Consider the following 23611-nt stretch of genomic DNA (forward strand, 5'->3'; position numbering starts at 1 on the left):
CTCCGCGGGGCAGGGCTGTGCGCGGCTGGGACGGGCCCGGGATCCGGTTCGGCCCGGGCCTCTTCTCGGCTCCTGGAGGGGCGGGGGCTGGGGGCGGGTCACGCCCACCTGCCCGCGGCGGAGCCTGCCCGAACCCTTCTCTCCCCGTCGGCGGTTCTGGTCCGATGGCGCTGGCCGAGCTCTACACCCAGGTGAGCGGAACGGGGGGGCGGCCCTGAGGGGCTCCCCGGGGAGCGGAGGCGCCTCCTCCGCGCCCGCTGAGGGGACGAGGGCCGCGACGTGAAGAGGAGGGGGGGAAGAAGGAAGGACGGCAAGACCGGGCGGGTGACACCGGGCTCCTCGGAGCTTGCTGGTGCTTTTTGTGCTTTTTTTTGCGCTTCCTGGGGCGGCGGAGGACTTGAGGTGCCGAGCGGGGGGTGGCACTGGGAGGGTCTCGCTGTCCCCGGGGTGCGGAGGGGAGGTGGCCCCGGGCGAGCGGGCGCCTCACCTCTGCGGGACGGCAGAGCCCGGGCGCGTCGGGGCGGCTGCCAACTCACAGCACGGCACGGGGAATACTTATTTTTTGGGAGAAAAAGTTCTTTTTCGGTCTTCTTTCGGTCTGCTTTAGGCGTAGGTCTCTGATGCGCTAGCCAGTGGTTAGGGGATTTTAAAGTTTAACAGCACTTTCTTCGCCTCTTGATCAAGAGTCTTACTTGTTTGCTTGGCTTTATATAACAAAAATAACATCCATATGGTGCTGATTTGTGAGCCCGTATCTCTTCTGTCACAGAAGCAGCTGCTCCTTTTTAGCCTTGTGCTGTGCTGGTGTTTATTAATTTGTTGTGTCGATACCACCCTTGGAGCAGCTGAAAGAACAAATTCTTTTTTTTTAATCGGGAATAATGTTACAGCAGGTGAAGGGGAGGAAGGAGTGTGGGTGTAACTCGATACGAAAATGAGCAAACTCTCTTCTGTTTACTTGTAAGGCAGGGTTTGGAGAAAGCGAACTTTGGCAGGCTGGGTACATTTGCCAATGGAGGCTCCTGTAACAACAGGGACCTTTTCTGAAGAATTAGTACTTATATCACATGCCTTTTCCTTCCTTACCTGTCTGTGACCTACCTGAGTTCACTGTCTTACATGGGAACATGCTCTGTGTCCCCCAGGCTATTTTTGTGGCATTTTTTGTGATTCACATAGAACAACAGCAAATAAATAATTCTATTTAACAGCTGTGAAAACAAAAGTATTTTTTATAAGACAGGAAAGAAACGAAGTGTAAGAATGATACAAAAGTCAACTTATACCTTTCATCTGCCTGTTAAATAGACATTTGTAAAGCTAGGGGTTTGTCCCTTTGGTCAGATAGATGAAAATGTTATCTTTGTAGTGGTTTGGGGTTGTTCAGAAAAAAATGCCATGATGCTGTGGGCATGGGCACAGGGGTATCATGAAAGCAGCTGAGGTTTCAGTTGGTGTTCATCACCTGACATGCATGCCAGGCTGGTGCATGGCTAACCAGAGAAGTCAATCTCCATCCTTAGACAGACTGGAAACTCAGCTGGGAAGGTCACTGAGCAACCCAAGAGAACTCACAGGATATTCCTGCCAAATTCCCTTTTCCCCTAAATCGTCCGGTGTTGATCCTCAGGCACTGGAGTTGAAAAAGCTGCTGTTCAGGTAGGGTGCAGTTTGTAGGGACCTCTGTGGGCACCCACTGTTGGCTGTGGGTTCAGTGGGGTTGTTGGAGCAGAGCCCCCCATGTTTTCAGAATCTGCTGGAGTTTCCTGGGCTTCCTCTAAACTGGAGTGGAAAAAAGTAATTTGTGCCAAAAGCAACAGTTGCAACACCAAAGTGAGAAGGTATGGAGTCTCCAAAGTATCTGTGCACAAGCTACCACTCCACAAAGTCCTTGGCTAACATTAATTTTTCAAGTAAGCTGGTTGCAACAGCTCTCATGGCTTTAAACTGGCCACGAATACAGCTGGGGTAGGAGAATTAAATCGAGGGTTCTGGCTGTCGAAAGAGAAACATGCTGGAAGAAGATTGTAAGGCATTGTTGCTTGTGCTGGTGTAAGGAGGGACTGAATGGTTCTGTTCTCTGTAGTTGTTACTTTGTCTCAGAGGAGAGATGGCCCCTGGTACTACCAGGTACTGATGATTTTCAGGCTTTTTTCTGACATCACTGTCCTTACTCCTCACATCCAGTTGTAGTGTTCAGCGTTGTCACCACTGTCACCTGAGATATATGCTATATGGTATAAAAACATTTTGCACCCTGGCTTAAGGAAGATGTTGGTATGTCAGAAGTGATCTCCAACTGCAAATTCCCAAACAGAAATTAATTAACTGTTACTAAAATGAGTGTCTGCTGATGCAACTTGATGCACTAGGGAGGCTTTTAGGGATGATGCCTTTTGAAACCCTGGCAAGTTGAGAAGGACACAGTGAAGAAATTCCTGACTTACTGAGGTTGCCAGCTGTGTTACATCCTCCTGAGGAATGCTGCTACCTGTAGCTTCCTGGCTGTTTCTGTAGCCTCAAGGGCAGAGCAGTTAAAGGTGTTGCTAACACCTTTTTGAGATATTTTAACCTCAGCACTAAGTCTTTTAATAGTGTGATTTACATTCAAACATAGATGTTTCAGAAGGCTAGAGGGGATTCTGGTTTTTTTATTCTTCGAATACTTTAAAGAAAATTACAATTCATCTCCTTCCATGGGAAATCAGTGCTTTTAGGAGGAATTTCTTCCTCAGAAAGACCTAAAGCACCCAGCCATCACCCAGCTGATGTAAACAAGCTTGGTTGCTTGTAGAGAAAGGAATCTGCCAAGAAAAAGTTCACTCTAGAACAGGGGAAAAGTGTCTGGAGGTTGGATTTCAGTCCCATTAAAAGAGAGGTAACTGTGCAGAGTCTTGTGCTTACATCTGGGCCTGTGGGAAAGTGCTTTCTACATTCAGTATTCTATCCTTGAATTCAGGGGAGTGATTGTCTAAATTCTGGTAAATGAGGTGCTTTCTCTAGTGCTTGTTCATTTGAAATCTCCTAGAAATCAAGGCTGTGCCACAGGTGTATTTTTATTCTCTTTGTTCAGTGTTAGAGGGTTTGAAGAGCCTGGCAACAATCTGCCCCTTGTTCCCCTTCCTGCACTCTGTTGTTCTGTGGCAGGAGTAGAATAATCACGTCTGAGATCAGTGAGTCTGCTCTCATTTTTTTCTTTCCTAAAGAACTGCTAAAAACCAAAAACGCAGCCCACTGTAAAGAGCTAATAATAATTCCCAAAAGCCCTGGTATCCAGTTCAATTTTTAGGTTGCACTTAATGTTTGAAAACTATTTTTAATGCTACTTTGGTCTGATGATGACAGATAAGCTAACTGTTCTCTTGTTTTTCTTTGCAGTACAATAGGGTTTGGATCCCTGATAATGAAGAAGTTTGGCAGTCTGCAGAAATCACAAAAGACTACAAAGCTGGAGACCATTTTCTCCATGTGCAATTAGAAGATGGAACTGTAAGGAGAAAAGCCTTAGTTATTATGGGGTTTACTGAGATATGTTTATGCAGAAACATAGGACTGATTTTTTCATATTTTCTTTTATGCTAATTCTGCAGTGACCAGAATTTTATCATATTGAAATTTGCACAGTAAGCTGTTACCTAAAAATACAAAGAGTGCAGTTCTGCTCCCCAGACACATTATTTTAAACACACACCTCAAAAGTCAAGGCCACTTTGCTTTTGAAACAGGCACCGAACCTCTCTACAGATTTAATATTTTGAAAACTATTTCTGAATTTCTGCATCACTGTTCTGTAGATAAATTTAATAAGTTTGTTATTAAATGGATTTGTTTAAAGAAACAAAAGGTTTAAACTTTGTGTGAATAGAACTGAAGGGTTACAAGTAAGGATAGTTTCAAGGCTGACCTAAGTTCTGACCACGTTTGCTTTCATGCAGTTGCCAGCTGGTCCACTTTTTCCAACTGTACTTGAAATATGCATAGGTTTAGAGAGCTAAATACATTTTTCATTTTTACAGATTTAAATACTTGATTGTAAATAAAGAGAACATAGCTTTTTTTTTTTTTAAAAAAAACCAACAAAGAACTCCATCTGATTTATGTGATCTAGTCCCTTAAGTTCAGTGGAATGTATGGAACCCATGAAATAAAAGATTAGACAGGGCTCCATCAACCTTCACGTAAAGGGAGAAGAGCAATTTGTGTTTATGCAAACATAATGCATTTTGAGATATTTCAAGTAATTTCTGTCAACAGGAACTGAATTACCCCGTGGATCCAGCTGCTTTGCCACCCTTACGAAACCCTGACATACTGGTTGGTGAAAATGACCTTACAGCCCTCAGTTATCTCCATGAACCTGCTGTCCTACACAACCTTAAAGTTCGTTTTGTGGAGTCTAAGCTTATCTACACCTATAGTGGTAAGCAGAGTAAATGCAGGGTTTAAAAAAAAAAATTAAAAAAAATATTCAAAATATTAAAAAAGCATTTTGGGGTAGTTTGCAACATGAGTGTATTTTAGCTCATTGGAGTTAACTCGTTGATCGGCATCTCCTACCTAATTCAGAAAATGCTACTTTTTATCTTCCTGGGAACAGGAATTATTGTTACTTTGTATTACCCGATAACAACAGGAAACGTTGGTACTTGGTATCTACCTGGGATGTGCTCTGTATCTAACTGGGACATTTCCCTGGTCTGACCTAGGCTTTGTTTTTGTTCTCCGTACTGGGTTGTAGGAATCATTCTGGTTGCCATCAACCCCTACAAGCAGCTGCCGATCTATGGAGATGCCATTATCCATGCATACAGTGGACAGAACGTGGGGGACATGGATCCACACATTTTTGCTGTGGCAGAAGAAGCTTACAAGCAAATGGCAAGGTTCAGTATTTCCTCATGTCCGTGAATAGTACTGGAAGCTTAATGGCAGTCACTGTTAATTGTAATTTTATTTAACTGTGTGTGTGCCGTTGGTTATTTAGAATAATGAATGCTTGACTAAAGGAGGAGCAGATCCTTAACCAGCTGAGGAATTTCTAGACCTCCTAACTATTTTCTTTCTTGATGAGGGGCAAAATCCTCTTAGCTGACTCTTAGCAATGGCATCACCCTACATGTTACAACCCAGGAGGAGAACAGATGGAGGATGGAACTGATACAAGTTGACCACAGCTGTGTTTTCATTCATTTGTTTCAAATACATCATTCTGACATTTATAGGTGCATTTTAGACTTTTCTGATTGGAACTATCTGATTATTTGGTTTTAGGAATAACAAAAATCAGTCTATTATAGTCAGTGGAGAATCAGGAGCTGGGAAGACTGTGTCTGCAAGGTACACTATGAGATACTTTGCCACTGTGAGCAAGTCAAGCAGCAATGCACATGTGGAGGACAAAGTGCTGGCATCCAACCCAATAACTGAGGTGGGTTTCACAGGGTGTCTGCCAAGTCTGTACTCCCCAAGGAAAGAGTTCTAAGAGGTGCTGCCAAGCTTTGCTCAAAATCTTGAGGGATGCTTCAGCTGCCTGAGCTAGATCCCTAAATTAGGAGTTTAACCTCTGAATGTGACTGATGGAAAGAGGTGACCAGTTGCAGGAGCACACAGGTTCTGCCTGATTTACCACTGGGCCTTTGGGCTCACTAATTTGCATCCAGAGTCTCATCTGACCATACTCTGTTAATTAGATGATGAGTAAACAGTATTAAGCAAGTGGTTTGATTGTTTTTATTAATTGGAATAGAGGCTGTCAGGGCTCCTTGTGGTGGGAAAATGTACTTTCTCTAATTCTCAGTTTATGTAGAGCTGAACTATTTGACTTGAGGCTTATCTTCAACTCTGGGCCTCAAAACTTAAATCTCACAGCTCAATGCTGAGGCTGATCCTTGAGCATCCTTAATTTTAGGAACTTTTAGCTGAGTCATGTCTTCACAAAGTTATTCTTAAGGAAGATGCCACTAAAACAAATCCTAAAAGTTTCTGATTTTGTAGGCTGTTGGCAATGCAAAAACCACACGGAACGATAACAGCAGTCGATTTGGAAAATACACTGAAATCAGTTTTGATAAGAGCTACCAAATCATTGGAGCTAACATGAGAACATATCTGCTTGAGAAATCCAGAGTTGTCTTCCAGGTAAACAGAAAATAGTAATGTAATAAATGTCAATATAATTATTAATGTACTTCCCTTTCACTTGTTTCCTATAGAAAACTTTCCGTGAAGTTCTCAATGCCATGTCTTATCAACATCTGATTTATTTTTTAGTAGGAGCTAATCCTATTTATAACAAACTAATTTATTCCACATTCTTTGTTATGTGAGGTGGAGGATGTGTCTCAGGGACAGTTCCCTGAGATAAGTGCAAGAAGTATTTGAGAAATCTGCAACTTTCTGTCACAACATAAGACATGCCAGCTGTACCTGGAAAGGAGCAGGGTTATTGATAAGGCAGTGTCACAGCTTAAGTGTGATCGTTTATTAAAACATGGAGTTTTAGCAAGCTGTTTTTACAGAGTCTTCCATTTTAATAGTATTGAACCTTTTCAGGTGTGATGAGAAATAAAATGTGGCAAAGTTTCAGCTGCTCTCCCTGCAGAGAACCTGAACCTCCCTTGGTTGTTCATCCAAGTCTTTGTCAGTACTTATTAGTAGATGTTTTTTCAGCCTTTAGAAATTATTAGAGTAACAGCCTTGTGAAAGGACTCACCATACTGATAATGGCATTAACATATACTTGAATTTATCACTTTCAGAGCTCTCGTTGAAGTCTAAGATGTGCAATTTTAATATTAGGCAATTTCTTTGCCAAAATACGTTGCAGCAGAATTTAACCTTCAAGTATCATTACTGCTTTACAGTAGTATTGAATATAAAATACTTTTCTCCTTATTTTTTGGTTTGGTTGGTTTTTTTGTTTGTTTTTATTGTTGTTGTTGTGTTTTGTTAGTTTCTTCGATTTGTTTCTTTCTGTAATGCTATTCTTTGCTTTAATTTACAGTCAGAGAATGAGAGAAACTACCATATATTTTATCAGTTGTGTGCATCTGCTATGCAGCCTGAATTTAAGCATCTGAAATTGGGTAAGTCTCAAGAAAATAACCCGTTCTTCAGTTGTGCAGTGCAGCATTTTGAAGATGGGATTTTCAGATGCTAAGTGCTTTACAGCATAAATCTCACAGGCTTACAATGGGACTTGGATTTTTAAGTCACTTAGCTATTAATCCTGCTTTTATTGAACTTGGTAGCAAATCCCTAGTAACTTGAGGAGTGCCTGATCAAGTGTTTAAGTGTCTCTGAAAATCTGATTCTAATACTTCCTGTGCTGACAGGTGCCATAATAATGATTTTTGGGCTCGATTTGTTTATCTACCTACAGGAAATCTTTAATGGTGCCTGGGACAAGCAGACCTTAGGTATATGTCAGCTCAGTCTGCATTCCTGTTCCTTCATTAGATCAAGTATTAAAATTGCTAGGAATTATGAATCCTAATTTCTGTCATCTTAACTGGGTTGGGCACATGGATTTCCCTCAGAAAAAGAGGACCTCCAGCTCATCACTAAAGAGCCATCATCTGCCAGTATCTTTAGTGTTTTGGTGTTACAAGAGTCTTTAACCTGTGTATATCCCCAGTCCAGAATTTTCCAGCATTACAAGTTTTGCTTCTTATTTGTAGGAAGTGCAGAAGAATTCAACTACACAAGGATGGGAAACAGCACAGTAATAGAAGGAGTTGATGACAGAGCAAACATGCTGGAGACTCAGAAGACATTTGCCTTGCTGGGTAAATTCTTGGGAATTACCTTCTCGATAGATTTCAATTTTTATTTTCTGAAATGAACAGAAACATGTTGTTTCTGAAATGCCCAGACCTTTAGTAGTGATTTCTAAAATAGTTTATTTCAAAGCTTATCCACTGCACTGTTGGTCTGTTTTAAAAAGCACTAAGCAAGAGCAAATGGCTGGATGCAACTGGTGTTCCTGTTGATGGTCAAACCAGTAAAGGCTGGAGTCATCTTGGCCTTTCAGCTAAGATGCTGTGACAGAAAAATAACTTATTTGAAAGCTAAATCTAGCTTGAGTTGGCACCTGGGGAGATCCTTGGGGATTTATGCCTGATCTCTCATTGGATCAGACAGGCAGAAAGCAGGCAGGACCAAGGTTTTGCAGCCTGCAGAGATGCTACACAATTCTTGGCTACACAACAGAGCAAGTAATCCAGCATTGTGCTATTCTAATTGACAGTACTGTTTCTGAGTATTTAAAATGATCAAGAATTGGGTTTTTGGTTTGTTTTTTTTTAGGTCTGAAGGAGGATTTTCAGATGGATGTTTTTAAAATGCTGGCAGCAATCCTACACTTAGGTAACATGGAAATAACAGCTGTTGGAGATGAAAGATCATCCATCAGTGTAAGGAAGCAGCTCATTTGCATGCCAACATTTTCTTTTATTTTCTATGCCAAAAGTCCTTTAGCACTACCTTTTGTCATATCTGAGGCTCAGAGCAGCACTGAGTGTGATGTATCACACTTCACAATCACAGTGAGGAGTGTTTATGCAAATCCCATTTTATGCCTGAATTCAGGAAGCCTGAATAAGGGCAAAATGTGGCTAAGAGAACCCCAGGCCCAGCTGATCCTCAGCTGTCAGAAAAGCCATTCCAGGTTATCTGCAAGAAACAGAGCATTGGCAAACCTGCTCAGAATGTGTCCCAGCAGACAATGCAAGTCTAAAAAGCAAGGACTGAAATAACTACTGAAGGAACCCCTTCTTTCCATTTCTTAATCCAAAGCATTTCACCCAATCTAAGCTTTTCCTCCCTGTATCAGCAGCTCTGTTCATTATTAATTGCTGTAACTCTTCTTGGTATTTTGCCAGAAAAAAAAAAATGAGCAGTCCCTTGCCCATCTAAAAATGTCCTAGCTCAGTGTCAGCAGTGCCAAGATTTCACTGTCTAGACAGCAGTTAAATTATTAAACGTCATAATATTTATTTGATTTCTTTAAAGCTGAAAGATGAACATCTCAACATATTCTGTGAACTTCTGGACTTAAACTGTGACAAAATGGTACAATGGTTGTGCCACCGAAAGATTGTCACCACATCAGAGACTGTAATAAAGCCAATGACAAGATCTCAGGCTGTTAATGCAAGGGATGCTTTGGCAAAGAAGATCTATTCACATTTATTTGACTTCATTGTTGAAAGAATTAACCAAGCTTTGCAGTTCCCAGGCAAACAACACACTTTTATTGGTGTTTTGGACATTTATGGGTAAGAATCTGAAACAACAAATCTGTTGTCTCTGAAAACAAATTTACTTAAATTTCTGCTCTTTTTTGGAGTTGACAACAGACACTTTAAAATTTGTGCTGGTAATGAATTTGGAGAGTTTGCTTTAATAAAAGTTCATAGATATGTAAGTTCTTAAGAATTCAGAGTAGAGGAAATGTATGGCAACTATAAATATTGGTATTGTTTTGTGAATAACTTGTAAATTTAACTTGTTATGATACTTTTATATTAAACCCTCTTTTTTAAACTCTGCTAAGCCTCATAACATTAACTTCTAGGGAAGTTTTGATATGCCTTAGCATCTTCATTAGTCTTCTGGCTACTTAATTTTTTTAGAGTTCATAGAATAGCTCCAAAGTATTTCAAGGATACAAGAAGTATTTTAATGTCGAGGGATTTTTTTTCCCCAAGTACTCTTTCACCTCCTCACTTTTTTTTCTTATTTCATGTGTGTTTCAGCTTTGAAACATTTGATGTGAACAGTTTTGAACAATTTTGCATCAATTATGCTAATGAAAAACTGCAGCAGCAATTTAACCTGGTATGTTCTTCTATTAGTTATAGTTCTTTATCTTTGCTTCAATTTTGAATTTATCAGTGCTGGTTATTAGGAAATGCCACATGTAGTTGAGTAATGGATATTTCTGGATAATGAATACCCAGTCATAGATAAAAATATTTTATAGATTTCCATTTATATATATTTATAAGCTAAAATTTCCAAATATGTATTTTGTATCAATCTTCTATTTTCAATCACACACAAGCACCCAGTGTATGTATTTGCTTCCTTAACTCTAACCTTAGATTTTCATCATTTTCACTCATCTAGCATGTCTTTAAACTTGAACAAGAAGAATATATGAAAGAAGATATCCCATGGACTTTAATAGACTTCTATGACAACCAGACTGTCATTGACCTTATTGAAGCTAAAATGGGAATTCTTGAACTTCTGGATGAAGAGTGCTTGGTAATTTAAAAATTCTTTAATTTATGAGCTGATAGGAAAGCTTATGGGTTAACCTTTATTTTGTGCATTTTAAATGGAAAGTAGAGCATTTTCCTCATGAAAGGAACATTAGTGTTTGCCTTTTATTTAGTATTTTTACTTCTAAGCCACTGATGTCTATTTTAATCTTATAAAATTAAGAACTTAAACCAAGATTATTGACTAGAAGGTAACACAGCAATTAGGTTTCTTCACTATGAGGGGAGAGCAGTGCTGGAATGGATTGAGCAGGGGTGTAGAGGGATCCCCATCCTTGGCATCTGAAATTTTTAGTTCAAGTGGAAGCTTGATCTGGTGTTGGTGGTAGCCCTGCTTCAAGCAGGAATAATGAAGTCTTTTCCACCAACGTTTCTGAAATTCAGTTATTCAACAAATCACTAACTTTGGTACAAAAATCCCCAGTTTTCCTCTTTTTTTTTTTTTCTTCTTTTTTTTTTTTTTCTTCTTTTTTTTTTTTTTCTTCTTTTTTTTTTTTTCTTCTTTTTTTTTTTTTCTTTTTACGTTCCTGTTGAATGCACCAAACCTGCATCTTTGCTTTTTCTTCCTTAGCCTTACAGTTTTTTTTCTCTGTGCTTCTCTTCTGACTGCAGCAATTCCTCAATCTATGCTTTTTTAAATTCTACTTACATGTAGTTTCCTTAGGCTTCCAAACCTTTGTCAGTAAAGAACAGGGCAGAGAAAGGTGAGCACTCCTAAAATTGTTCCTAAAATGTGCTTTGATGATACTGGCATGTCATACTTCCCAGAATCCAAACCATGAAGTAATATGGAAGAAATTAAGATAATAAGTCAGGCAATATTCCCTATTTGTTGTTCTGCTCCTTAACATTCTCAGGCATCAAAATCTCTCTGATTGCAGGTAGTATCCTCTGTCATTTAAGAGTCATGAGAGAATTAACTCTAATTAGCATTAATATGACCTTCTGCCCTAAAATTATTCCCAACAGGGAGCCACTGGCTATTCTAAAAGGACAAAACCTGGTTGTTATCAGGCCTCATAACTCACTGAAGATGCATTTTTCAGGCAGGGTTTACTGATATCCACACGTTTTGCTGCTTTTAGCAGAGTTTTGTTAAAGAGATTTCCCTTCTCATTTTTACAGCTGCCTCATGGAACAGATGAAAACTGGCTACAAAAGCTGTACAATAATTTTGTCAATAAAAACACACTCTTTGAAAAGCCAAGGATGTCAAACACATCTTTCATCATTCAACACTTTGCTGATAAGGTAGAGTTTCTTCTCTTTCACCCTGTTTCTAGCAGTAGCTCATTCCAAAAAGAAACAAATTTATAAAACAGAGGAAATATTAACCACGCTTGTTTGGAACTTGTATAAAATCTATCTTCAATACTTAGTACTATTACTTATTGGTAACAGCACCTCTAACATGACATTTAAACACAAAAAGTGCTTGGGTTATGGATTTGTGAGTATAAAAATAAATTACTGAGATAAATAGGCAGCAAGTTAGTGCAATGTATCAATAAAATCAGTAAGATTGTAGTCTATGCATTTTAGTCTCAGTTATTTTCCTTCCAAACGTAGTATTCTTTTCTTGGTATTTTGATTGGAAATAATAGGGTTTCTAATGAGAGGAGAAAGGAAATTCCTAATGAAAGCAGAATCCACTGCCTCTAATCTGCAGTACAGATGTTTGCATGCTCTGCCATAATGAAATGGTCAAATCAGGGTTTCAGCCATTATGTCTAAGACCAAAAAAGACCTGTTGGCCCCCACAGTTTAGGCAGCAAAAATGTTTGCTTTGATAACTGTTCCTGTATTACTGAAAAGCTAAAGATTTCACCTCTTTGCACAGGTAGAATATAAATGTGAAGGATTTCTGGAAAAAAACAGAGATACAGTACATGAAGTGCTGATTGAAATCTTGAAAGAGAGCAAGGTTTGTGAACAAACAGCAGTGGCTGATTTTCTGAATAGCTGATTTTATTTGAATTAATCCAGATTTTATTTTAAAAGATTTTTTCTGATAAAAAGTTTTTTTTGTAGGTTGAATCAATTAATATAATTTTATTAATATTCTGAGTGTGTATTTTTAACATTGAAATAACATACAAGATGAAAAAATACAGTATTCAACTTTTTCATATATGTGCATTTACTTTGCTAGTTATGTTACTCTTTTTTGCTTTCTCCCTTGAATAACATTTTGGAATCCTGGAAACTGAACAATTAATTTAATTTTTTTAAATCTATAGTCATTACATGCAGTGTTGATAGGTGGCTTGACATTAACATAAAATATTGTGAATATATATATGCATATATATAATGTTAATATATTGTTAAAATATTGTGAATATTATGAAAACACAACATTAAATGTTGCAACTGTTTCTTTAATTGTTGTTTGTGGCTTAAAAACCCAATTCCAAGTCCTGCAATACCTGCTCTAAGCATTAAGATGATGGGTTGTATGTTACAGTAGGTGTAATTTTTATTTAAATGATACTACAGTTACCTAGCATTTAACTGCAAATCTTTCACCACACTTTTAGTTTCATCTGTGTGCAAATTTTTTCCAAGACAATCCAGTGTCCATTTCACCTTTCAGTTCAACTATAAACATCAAATCTGCAAGACCTGTTCTTAAGTCACCCAACAAACACCTCCGAACCACAGTTGGCAGTAAGGTACCACTTAAGCAAACTTTTTTGTGCTGCTCATACTTTGGGGGAAGTGTGTTGGGCAGTCAGACACCTTGGTGCTGTGTTCTAGTGCTGCTCACAGGGACAGCCCAGCTCTCAGTACATCAGGGGGCAGCCATGGTCTGTGTTTAATTTCTGTACAGGAGACTCGTGGGTACAGCGGGGCTGTTAAAATTCCTGCAGATAATTGCTAAAAGCCAACAGAATCTCCCAGTGTCCAGCTAAAACCTAAGAAATAATGAAAAACCCTCAGATATTACTTTTTCCTTAGGTGTCCAAGTTTCATTGTCAAAACAATGGAACAGCGTGGCCAGCAGGTCCAGGGAAGGGATTCTGCCCCTGTGCTCAGCCCTGGGGAGGCCACAGCTTGAGTCCTGTGTCCAGTTCTGGGCCCCTCAGCTCAGGAAGGAGATTGAGGTGCTGGAGCAGGTCCAAAGGAGGCAACTGGGCTGGGGAAGGGACTGGAGCACAGATCCTATGAGGAGAGGCTGAGGGAGCTGGGGGTGTTGAGGCTGGAGAAGAGGAGGCTCAGGGGAGACCTCATCACTCTCTCCAACTCCCTGAAAGGAGGTTGGAGCCAGGGGGGGGTTGGGCTCTTTTCCCAGGCAACTCTCAGCAAGACAAGAGGGCACAAGAGGTCTCAAGTTGTGCCAGGGGAGGTTTAGGTTGGACATGAGAAAGAATTTCTTTCTGGAGAGGGTGATCAGCCATTGGAATGGGCTGCCCAGGGAAGGGGTGGATTCTCCATCCCTGGAGATATTTCCAAAGAGCCTGGATGTGGCACTCAGTGCCATGGGCTGGGAACCACGGGGGGAGTGGAGCAAGGGTTGGACTTGATGAGCTCTGAGGTCCCTTCCAACCCAGCCAGTTCTAGGATTCTATGGTTCTATGAACTGTTATATCTGGTATTTTCTAGTTCCGGAGTTCTTTGTCTTTACTCATGGTGACCCTCAACGCAACCACCCCTCATTACGTGCGATGCATAAAGCCAAATGATGAGAAGCTGCCTTTTGAGTGAGTATGTTAGAGGTGTGAGCTGTCACCTTTAAAATTAAAAGAGTATTTTTTTTTTATTTCCCAGTAGGTACATGTCAGCAAGCTAAATTCTTACTGTCTAACAAATTCCCATAGAGGACATGTTCTTCCTTTCAGGAGAGCTGAACTAAAAAAAAAAAAATAGTCGTCTTATAAAAACAGAATCATACAGTCAATAGTTATTGATACCCTAAAAATCCTTTATTATCCTAAAATTTTTCAAATCAGATATAAGTATTTGTATACTTGTCATAACAATTTTAGGGGAAAAGTTGTTCACTGTTGATTTAAGTCCAATGGATGATTTGTTCAGGTGTATTCACTCTTGTGCAGTATGAATTAGCTCTGTTTCCCAACAGAGGCAATATATTTGTGTATGTTTTGCACTGAGAGGGGCATGAGTCTTTGTCACTGGGTGATATGAGTTTTCATGGTTAGTATTGGAGAGAAACAGGGCTTTTCATAAGAGAAAAAAAATTCCAGTCTTTCTTTTGTTTTGAGGCAGAAAAAGAAAACCCAGATACAACCTATAACTAACTAAAAAAGCCACATAAAACTCCATATAAAACACAGGGAGCCCTGCATCCTATGGGCAGAAGTAGAAATCCAGCTAGACAAATTATCATTATTATAGCAGGCCCAAACCAGTGAAAATGTAAGATATAATTCTGCTTTTTTAGGTTTGATTCAAAAAGAGTGACTCAGCAGCTGCGAGCATGTGGTGTTTTGGAAACCATTCGGATCAGTGCACAGAGCTACCCATCCAGGTAGTGACAGCAATGGGCCTTTGTATGTCAAAAAATATTGGGTGTCTCTTAAATAAGTTGCATTTGCTAACTTTTATTTTTCCAGGTGGACTTACATTGAGTTTTTCAGCCGTTACAGAATTCTTATGACACAGCAGGAACTCTCCATAAATGACAAAAAGCAGATTTGCAAGATTGTTTTGCAGAGGTTAATCCAGGTTAGTTTGTATGCATGGACCTGATATGTATTATAGCACCTGTTACCAGTTAAAGATCTTTTTTGCCAAGAGTAGTATCTCCCTCCTCAAACAAGCAAGGTATTCACATTATTCCTATCTCCCCTGATTTAGTGTGCTGAGCATAGGCTGGCAAGTCACTGACTTTGTGATGTGACACAGTCCTGGTGTGGCCCTAGATTTAACCTCTCTGTCCTTGGTACCTTCACTTGTGAAATGGAAGATATATTATCTGTACTCATAAAGCAAAGAACACTAAATGTTACACATTTTTCAGGTATTAGAAGTTTATGCCCACAAGAGGGCTTTTGATGCTGAAATGCATCATGTTGGAGAACTGTTCTAAAAATGTGGTTGTTGGCCTGTGCTGCTACCTGTCAGGCTGGTCTGTAGTGATGAGGCTGCTCTGGTCCAGCTGTTCAAGTCACTGTGTTGGTTGGGGCTGAGTTCAGCCTCAGGGATGTGAAAGACAAAACAGAGGTGTACTTGCAACATAACCCCCTAGGACCAAGGATGAGAGCCCGAGCTTAGGAGCAACTTCTCCCCCGAGTTCTTGCTGGCTGAGTCAAAGCCAGATGTGCACCAAAAGGCAGCACTGAGCCCACGGTGCCAGACTTGTAGCAGGGGGGTGAAGTGTTGCTTACAAGGCCTTGATGATAAGTGCAGATCCTCCCTTTAATTAATTTCACACCTGTAGGGTGTGCTTTCTGGATGTAATTCTCTGGTTCTTTCCTGCTCGTTGGATTTTTCCCCCACAGATTCCTGTCTAAAAAGAAGGCAGAGAGGATATTCTTATTTAGCAAAATCATGTCATTTCAGAAGATCTTGCCTGAAGTGACAGTTTATAAAAGGCACAGAGTGTCTGGCTTAACATAATAAACTAAACCCTTAATATCCCCATTGTTTTCTTTTGCAGGATCGTAATCAGTATCAGTTTGGGAGAACAAAAATTTTCTTCAGAGCAGGCCAGGTTGCTTACTTAGAAAAACTGCGATCAGATAAACTGAGACATGCCTGCATCATGATCCAGAAGAGTGTTCGAGGCTGGCTGCAGAGGAAAAAATTCCTCCAGATAAAACAAGCAGCTCTTGTGATCCAGCAGTACCTCCGAGGGCAGCGGACTGTACGGTACTTTGGGCTGAGAAATGAGTTTGCTGCTAGGCTGTGCCTGTAGCAGGTCACACACTGGTTTGGAAATGAATTTTTTAAAGAATAACAATTCAGATTGCGTGTCCATTTCCTTTTAATTGTGGACTTGGAAATGGTCAAGTTCTTCAGCACAGCTGATAGGAAGAAAATACTCCAGCAGATTTCAGATGTTTTCTGCTGGGTTCCTGAGAGGCCTGGCTGCCTCTAAGCTCAGTCCTTAGCTGAGGGTGACCCAGTTTTGGCTTGGACTCACTGCTTAGCTTCAGCACCAGAGAAGCAACCAGGGAGCAGGAAGGAGAAGTGATTTACATGAGGCTGCAGAGTGGTGTGTACAAATGGTTGTGAGGAATTACACAGCAGAGAAACTGCAGCAGTCATGCACAGAGCAGACTGAGAGGCAGATGGCTTCATGTAGGCTTGGAAATTTTCAGAATTAGACCACCAGAAGAACTGACTGTGGGACAGATTTCAAAGATTGTGGGTAATTCCTCCTCTTTCACTTTGACTGAAGAAAAAGCTGTATGGGGATGCATGTTTTCAGTATCTTTTTTTTTTTTTTTTTTTTTTTTTTTTGTGTGTGTGTGTGTAATTTGGCTAACTGAGAGAACAAACATGAGAAGTCCTATGTGACCTAGGTCATTGTCTTTTGAATTCAGGCAAGCAATAACTGCAAGGACTCTGAAGCAAGCATGGGCAGCCATCACTATTCAGAAATACTGTCGGGGTTACCTGGTCCGTAGACTTTGTCAGCTCATCCGTGTGGCTGCTGTAACCATTCAAGCTTACACGAGAGGATTTCTGGCAAGAAAAAAATATCAGAAGGTACAGCCTATCAGAAGTTTTATTTCAGTAACTGGAAACCACACATGCTCTGTAAGAGAGATGGAAAGAAGAGCAGTGATCTCCAACTTTTTACCTCCTGCACGTCTGGTTCTCGTACCTTCTGCCTTTTTTCTATAGTGTTACTGCAAAAATATACTGATACTCAGTAGTTTATATCTAACCTATGAGCTGCCAAGAACTCTGTCTGGTTTATACTTGATGCAGATCATTTTATGAGATCACTGCAGTGCTTCAAGTGTAGCTACACTCTGGCTGTTTTGGTGCTTCTGTGGGAAGCGTTGTCATTACCGGTGTATTTAGATTCACAGGATGCTATAATTGTTGCTGATTGAGACGTAGTTAACCACAGACATATGTTAATATTTTGTTTTAAAGATGCTTGAAGAACACAAGGCTGTGATCCTTCAGAAATATGCCCGGGCATGGCTTGCCAGGAGAAGATTTCAGAATATTCGTCGGTTTGTATTGAATATCCAACTTTCATACAGAGTTCAGCAGCTGCAGAAAAGGATAGAAGAAAAGGTGAGGGACACAAGACAGCTTATGATCTGGACTAGTTTTTTACTGTGTGTGTTTTGTCCAGAGCTCTGACATTGACTAGAGGCTTGCATCAACTGCAGTATCCAGACTTGACTTGACATGCCATGTAAGGAACGTTGTCCTTTATAATTAACCATTAACATTATAATTTACCATTAACATTCTTCCTATATCCAGGTAAGAAGAATCACCCAAGATTCCCTGTATTTTTGAGTTAGTTGTGCCAATCAGAGGAGTTTTCAATGAAAGTTTTTCTTTTTTACTCTTTCTGAAGCAGTCCATCCAGCCTCTGGATGGGATTACTTCTATGAGGATGAAGGCTGTGTGTGGTACTGCTCTGACCCAACAGGTTTAGTACCTTTTGGGAACACTGTATTATGTTTACTTCACAGCTTAGTTTTGAGAGACAAAACATCTTTTAGGTTAATTCTAGTCTAATTGATGGAGACAATCCTTGCTTGAAATAATCTTGACTGGTACAGGCTGGTGAGCAGGAATGGGTCAGGTGCTTCCTTTAGAATTACACTGAACAGTTTCAGCACATTTTGCTGGTTTCTTTTAATCTGTTTTGCTCATTGTAGAACAGAGAAAATCATGGCTTGCTGGAACGCTTGACCAGTCTGGCTTCTACTCATGTGAGTGACATGGATACAATTCAGAAGCTTGAAACAGATCTTGAAAAGTTAACTGCTCAAAAGAGGATGCATGAAGAGAAGGGGAAAAAATATAAAGAAGACAGTGAACAGGTAAATTTTGATTTCCATCTGCATTTATTTTAGGTTAAATAATTTAACAGCTACTAGATTTATCAAATGCATGATTCAAGAGTTATTCAGTAACTTCACTTATTAAGGGAGTGGATGGGAAAGAGCAGAGCTCACATATGCTTATTAAATGTAATTCCTTCTGTGACCTGTTTCTTCCTCCTTTGTAATATCTATATTATGCTTATTTTTTGTGTGTACAGAAAATGCTAAAACTTGAGAACCAGAATAAAGAATTAAAAGAACAGAAGGAGACCTTAGAAATAAAGCTCCAAGAAAAAACAGAGGAAATGAAAGGTATGATAACTAAAAGAAACTTTAAGGAGTTATAAAGGAGTTACAGTGGGGGAAAGCTGTAAAGTCAGGTTTTCAGCAAAGGTAAATGACTTCTGTTCTGATAAAAGCAATATAAATGCTTGATTTACAGTAAATTAAATTTTGTTCTCAGCTTCTCTTGCTTAAAACATGTAGTACAAATGCTTTTAATCTAACAAATTAAATCTGTTCTTTCAGTAGCAAAACCTGTCCTCTTGTTATGTTTCCTGCCTTATGCACATGCATTCAAAATGTTGCTTCATCCTGGTTTCTTCACTTTTAAGAATCTAATTTCACAGGGCACACGAGATCAAGTATATTTTAGATGAATAACACTTTGATGTTTCAGAAACTTTTTTATCCTGTAGCATTACTTGTAAAATTCACTCTAATTTTTGCCTCATGAAAGGAATTTCAGCCTTAAAACATGTCAAGGTTTGATCACTGAAAAGAACTTCTCGTTGTGATCATACTATTTTAACAAATGCATATAACTGCATGAAGGTCTCTGAAATATGAAATGTTTTTTGACAGAGAAAATGGATGACCTCACGAAGCAACTCTTCAATGATGTACGAAGAGAAGAAAATCAGAGAATGTAAGGAATCTGAATTTAACTGCTTTGAAACAGCATCTATGTTTTTTTCTCTTTCCCTGCCTTTCTGTCTCCTGCTGTAAATGTATTTTTATGCTCACACTGCTTAGGAATCTGCCTGTTCTTGGACATGAATGACAGTACTGAGGAACTTCATGTACACCTGAGGAAAAGCACATGCTTGTGGGTCAGTCACACACAGGGAATAACGTGGTAGACTTGAGAGTGTTCTTTTTCTTGCAGTTTCCCCCTTTTTTAACGTGTCTTTTTTTAATGTGTCTTTTTTTAACGTGTCTTTTTTTAACGTGTCTTTTTTTAACGTGTCTTTTTTTAACGTGTCTTTTTTTAACGTGTCTTTTTTAACATGTCTTTTTTAACATGTCTTTTTTAACATGTCTTTTTTAACGTCTTTTTTACATGTCTTTTTTTTTACATGTCTTTTTTTTAACATGTCTTTTTTTAACATGTCTTTTTTTTAACGTCTTTTTTTTAACGTCTTTTTTTTAACATGTCTTTTTTTTAACATGTCTTTTTTTTAACATGTCTTTTTTAACATGTCTTTTTTAACATGTCTTTTTTAACATGTCTTTTTTAACATGTCTTTTTTAACATGTCTTTTTTAACGTCTTTTTTACATGTCTTTTTTTTAACATGTCTTTTTTTAACATGTCTTTTTTTTAACATGTCTTTTTTTTAACATGTCTTTTTTAACATGTCTTTTTTAACATGTCTTTTTTAACATGTCTTTTTTAACATGTCTTTTTTAACGTCTTTTTTAACGTCTTTTTTAACGTCTTTTTTAACGTCTTTTTTAACGTCTTTTTAACGTCTTTTTAACGTCTTTTTAACGTCTTTTTAACGTCTTTTTAACGTCTTTTTAACGTCTTTTTAACGTCTTTTTAACGTCTTTTTAACGTCTTTTTTTTAACGTCTTTTTTAACGTCTTTTTTTTAACGTCTTTTTTTTAACGTCTTTTTTTTAACGTCTTTTTTTTAACGTCTTTTTTTTAACGTCTTTTTTTTAACGTCTTTTTTTTAACGTCTTTTAACGTCTTTTTTAACGTCTTTTTTAACGTCTTTTTTAACGTCTTTTTTTTAACGTCTTTTTTTTAACGTCTTTTTTTTAACGTCTTTTTTGACATCTTTTTTTTAACGTCTTTTTTTTAACGTCTTTTTTGACATCTTTTTTTTAACGTCTTTTTTTTAACGTCTTTTTTTTAACGTCTTTTTTTTAACGTCTTTTTTTTAACGTCTTTTTAAATATCTTTTTTAACATGTCTTTTTTAGCATGTCTTTTTTAGCATGTCTTTTTTAACATGTCTTTTTTAACGTCTTTTTTAACATGTCTTTTTTAACACGTCTTTTTTAACACGTCTTTTTTAACACGTCTTTTTTAACACGTCTTTTTTAACACGTCTTTTTTAACATGTCTTTTTTAACACGTCTTTTTTAACGTGTCTTTTTTAACATGCCTTTTTTAACATGTCTTTCTGAGAACTGAAAGGAAGCACTGATCTTAATGGTTTCTTTGGAGGTACCCTCAGAATTCAGTCAGGGCTGGAAGAGAAGGTGATGATGCTTGAGCAGCCAGAATGCCTGTAAAGTGAATGTTCAAGGAGAGAACTGAAAGATTCAGCTTGAAGAAAAGGCAGTGTTGTTTGTAAAGGACATTTGGGTTTATCTCCCCTTTGGTATTTCATTTGCAGTCGTAGAAGTCCTGCTATTTAGCAATAAATGGTTATTTTTTTAAGCATGCTTCTCTCAGATCAAGTGTTTCTTTCTCAGTACCTCTTTCCCAGGGTAAGACAGAGAACTTTTAGGTACCAGGTAAATGTTTTTCTCTCAAGTCTGAAGAGTGCAATCAGTCTCTGCTCCTGAGGGCTGGGAGCTGTGTGGTGCTTGAGCTCAGTCTGAGTTCAGGTGTGAATATCTCCAGATTGTACTTTTTTTTGCTAGGGTTTTTTTGGTTTTTTTTTTTTTTTTTTCTGCTAGTTCTTCTGTTTTGCCCATTGGCAATGTTATGCTGGAATCCAGTCCATTCCAGCAGGAACCAGTAGGAAGTGGGAAGCTTCTAGCAATGTGCTACTGAAAGGACAGAGGGCTTCCTGTTGCCGTGTCCTCTTTCAGTGCTGACTGTGGTGATAAAATGTGGCAGAAATCTGCTTGGGTAGCTGACTTTCAAAGAGTTAAGAGAATTGGCCTTTAGGTGGGAAAAACTCAGTTTTGCCTTGAATTCAAACCCAGTGAATTAGGTGTAGGGAAATCCAGGGACACTCTCATCCCATTATCACTCATTTTGTAGCTGAGGATGTAGCATAGCGTTTTCAAGTAATTATGTTTTAATTAAGTTTTCTTCAATGAAGCTTATCTTTCAAATTAAAACAAAGCCAAAGCCCACTTTTTCACTTATGAATGTAGAAAAATGGAGCTTTTCATTTTCTTGTGTAGGATACTTGAGAAAAATTTCCAGAATCAGAAGCAGGACTATGAAAAGGAGATTGAAATGCTCAAGGGAGAAATTAAGGTTCTGAGAGAAGAAAAAACTCAGCTACAAGATCAAATTCAGCAAGAAATTGTCATTCAAGATGGCTTGAAAATGGAAGTAGGACAACTCACAAAACAAGCACAGGTAAAGTATGAAGCCTTTAATTTTGGAGTCTTTGCTAAATAACACAAGTAGAGAATGCGGATGTTTTATTTATAGTTTATCTTCAATAATTTTACCTTCAGTGCATTTTTAGAAGACAATTAGTTAATTATCTATATTTGATACACTACTGTGTTCATAGTTTTCATGTAGTACACAATATGAACAAGTTATTGCTTGCAGAAATAAGTGCATGTTTTGGAAGGGGATTGGACCTGAATATTTATACCTTGAAATGAGTGGATCTTTTTTTTCTTCCTTTTTCCAAGGAACTGTTAGTTTCTCAGGAGATTTTTCATACATGTAGCTTTTTTAATGTGAACTTGAAAATAGTAAGTTTGTGCAAGGTCACATTTTTTTTCTCCATTCCATGACACAGATGTTTCTTCACTGTGTCATTTTACTGTCTGCTTTGATGCCTGGGAAGCCAGGCTTTTAAGCCTCATACCATTTGGAGGTGTTCTTAATTATTATTATCTTTATGGTTTAAATGATACTCAGCCCTTGTCATTCACTCCTTGCCTCAGTCTATAACTTTTGTCTGATTCAGAAAATACCTGAGCTGCAAAAGGAAATTGAACTGCTGCAGACCCAAAAGTTGGATGTTGAAAAGCAGGCCCAGACACAGAAGAGAGAATTGAGGGGTAAGCTCCATACTTGGTAATTCAGAGAATTTACCAAGAACAGTGTGAACCAAGCCAATTTAAACTGATTTCTTCCACATTAGCTTTGAGAAAACCCCAGTTCTCTTTCCCATCCCATTTTATTCAGACCCTTTCTCACGAGAGGGGAGGAAAACCCAGCAGGTGAGATTTAGAAAGTGTTTGCTGAACACTGAGATTCTCCCTTTGAGGAAACTCTGATTCCAAACATTTATCCTGTGTGTTTAAAAATCAATAATAATAATTTAAACTTTACATAGAATTAAACAAATAGCTTGTAGGGACCCAAGAATATGGAATTGATACATTATCTAGCTTTCAGTCATCCTGTCTTTAGCCTTGGGTCCAAAATATCAAATACACAAATAATGTGCTGAGGTGGGTTCCCTTTGGGAAAAGAGATTTATTAAGAAGCAGCACTTTGTGTGTTTTGTTCAGTGCAAACAATGTTATAAAGCAAACCTGGATCTGCAGCATTTGATGCAGTAACCTGGTACTAGATGACAAATCTGTACAACTCCAGCAGTTCTCCAGATTCAAAGCAGAAAGATGTAACTTTGCATTGAAAGTTTGATGTGTTTAGGAAAAAAAGCAATGGTGGTGTCTGCCTTGTCTAGCTCACCTGTCCAGAAGTAAAACCACAGCCCTCATCATATTCTTGTGGTAAATCACTGAGTAACAGGAAGGAACCTTGTAGATTTAGGAAGAGGTTTCTTTGATTTTTACAGTCAAACTTGATTTGAAATGTGCAGAGAAAAATAATTCATGTTATAAACTTTGTGTTTTTAACAGAAAAAATGTCAGAAGTTACGAAACAGCTTCTTGAAAGTTATGATTTTGAGGATGTAAGAAGCAGGTAATTTTGTTCTGGGTTTCCTTTTTAAAAGCTTCAGAACTGCATTTTGTTTGCCTGCACACTGATGATATGGGCTTGTATTCTAGACTCTCTACAGAGGATTTGGAGCACTTAAATGAGGATGGAGAACTCTGGTTTGCTTATGAAGGCTTAAAAAAAGCTACAAGGTTAGTTCAGCTCTTCAGTGTTTTCATAAATTAAAGCTATGAAATAAATGGAAAAATCAGTGGGCAGCTACTTTGACA

General features: G+C 38.5%; 1 protein-coding gene across 3 annotated transcripts in view; it reads left to right on the forward strand.

The window, feature by feature from the left end:
• The window catches only part of MYO5C (myosin VC), a 36482-nt gene continuing 12871 nt past the window's right edge, over positions 1-23611 (forward strand). Inside the window, exons 1-28 of one of the 3 annotated variants that reach the window (XM_071755166.1) lie at positions 1-191; positions 3379-3489; positions 4255-4420; positions 4739-4883; positions 5272-5428; positions 5995-6138; positions 7004-7085; positions 7680-7787; positions 8308-8414; positions 9013-9278; positions 9759-9840; positions 10132-10272; positions 11415-11540; positions 12130-12213; positions 12830-12964; positions 13896-13993; positions 14695-14781; positions 14867-14978; positions 15913-16124; positions 16802-16967; positions 17364-17510; positions 18110-18274; positions 18496-18589; positions 19142-19205; positions 21650-21830; positions 22399-22492; positions 23303-23366; positions 23453-23533. In XM_071755166.1, the coding sequence (XP_071611267.1) occupies positions 165-191; positions 3379-3489; positions 4255-4420; positions 4739-4883; positions 5272-5428; positions 5995-6138; positions 7004-7085; positions 7680-7787; positions 8308-8414; positions 9013-9278; positions 9759-9840; positions 10132-10272; positions 11415-11540; positions 12130-12213; positions 12830-12964; positions 13896-13993; positions 14695-14781; positions 14867-14978; positions 15913-16124; positions 16802-16967; positions 17364-17510; positions 18110-18274; positions 18496-18589; positions 19142-19205; positions 21650-21830; positions 22399-22492; positions 23303-23366; positions 23453-23533 (3446 nt within the window). In that variant the 5' untranslated portion in view covers positions 1-164. The remainder of the gene's footprint in view (positions 192-3378; positions 3490-4254; positions 4421-4738; positions 4884-5271; positions 5429-5994; positions 6139-7003; positions 7086-7679; positions 7788-8307; positions 8415-9012; positions 9279-9758; positions 9841-10131; positions 10273-11414; positions 11541-12129; positions 12214-12829; positions 12965-13895; positions 13994-14694; positions 14782-14866; positions 14979-15912; positions 16125-16801; positions 16968-17363; positions 17511-18109; positions 18275-18495; positions 18590-19141; positions 19206-21649; positions 21831-22398; positions 22493-23302; positions 23367-23452; positions 23534-23611) is intronic. The other 2 variants (XM_071755168.1, XM_071755169.1) reach the window with 2 other exon arrangements.

Source organism: Heliangelus exortis, chromosome 11 (assembly GCF_036169615.1).
Source record: "Heliangelus exortis chromosome 11, bHelExo1.hap1, whole genome shotgun sequence".
NCBI classification, from domain to species: Eukaryota; Metazoa; Chordata; class Aves; order Apodiformes; family Trochilidae; genus Heliangelus; species Heliangelus exortis.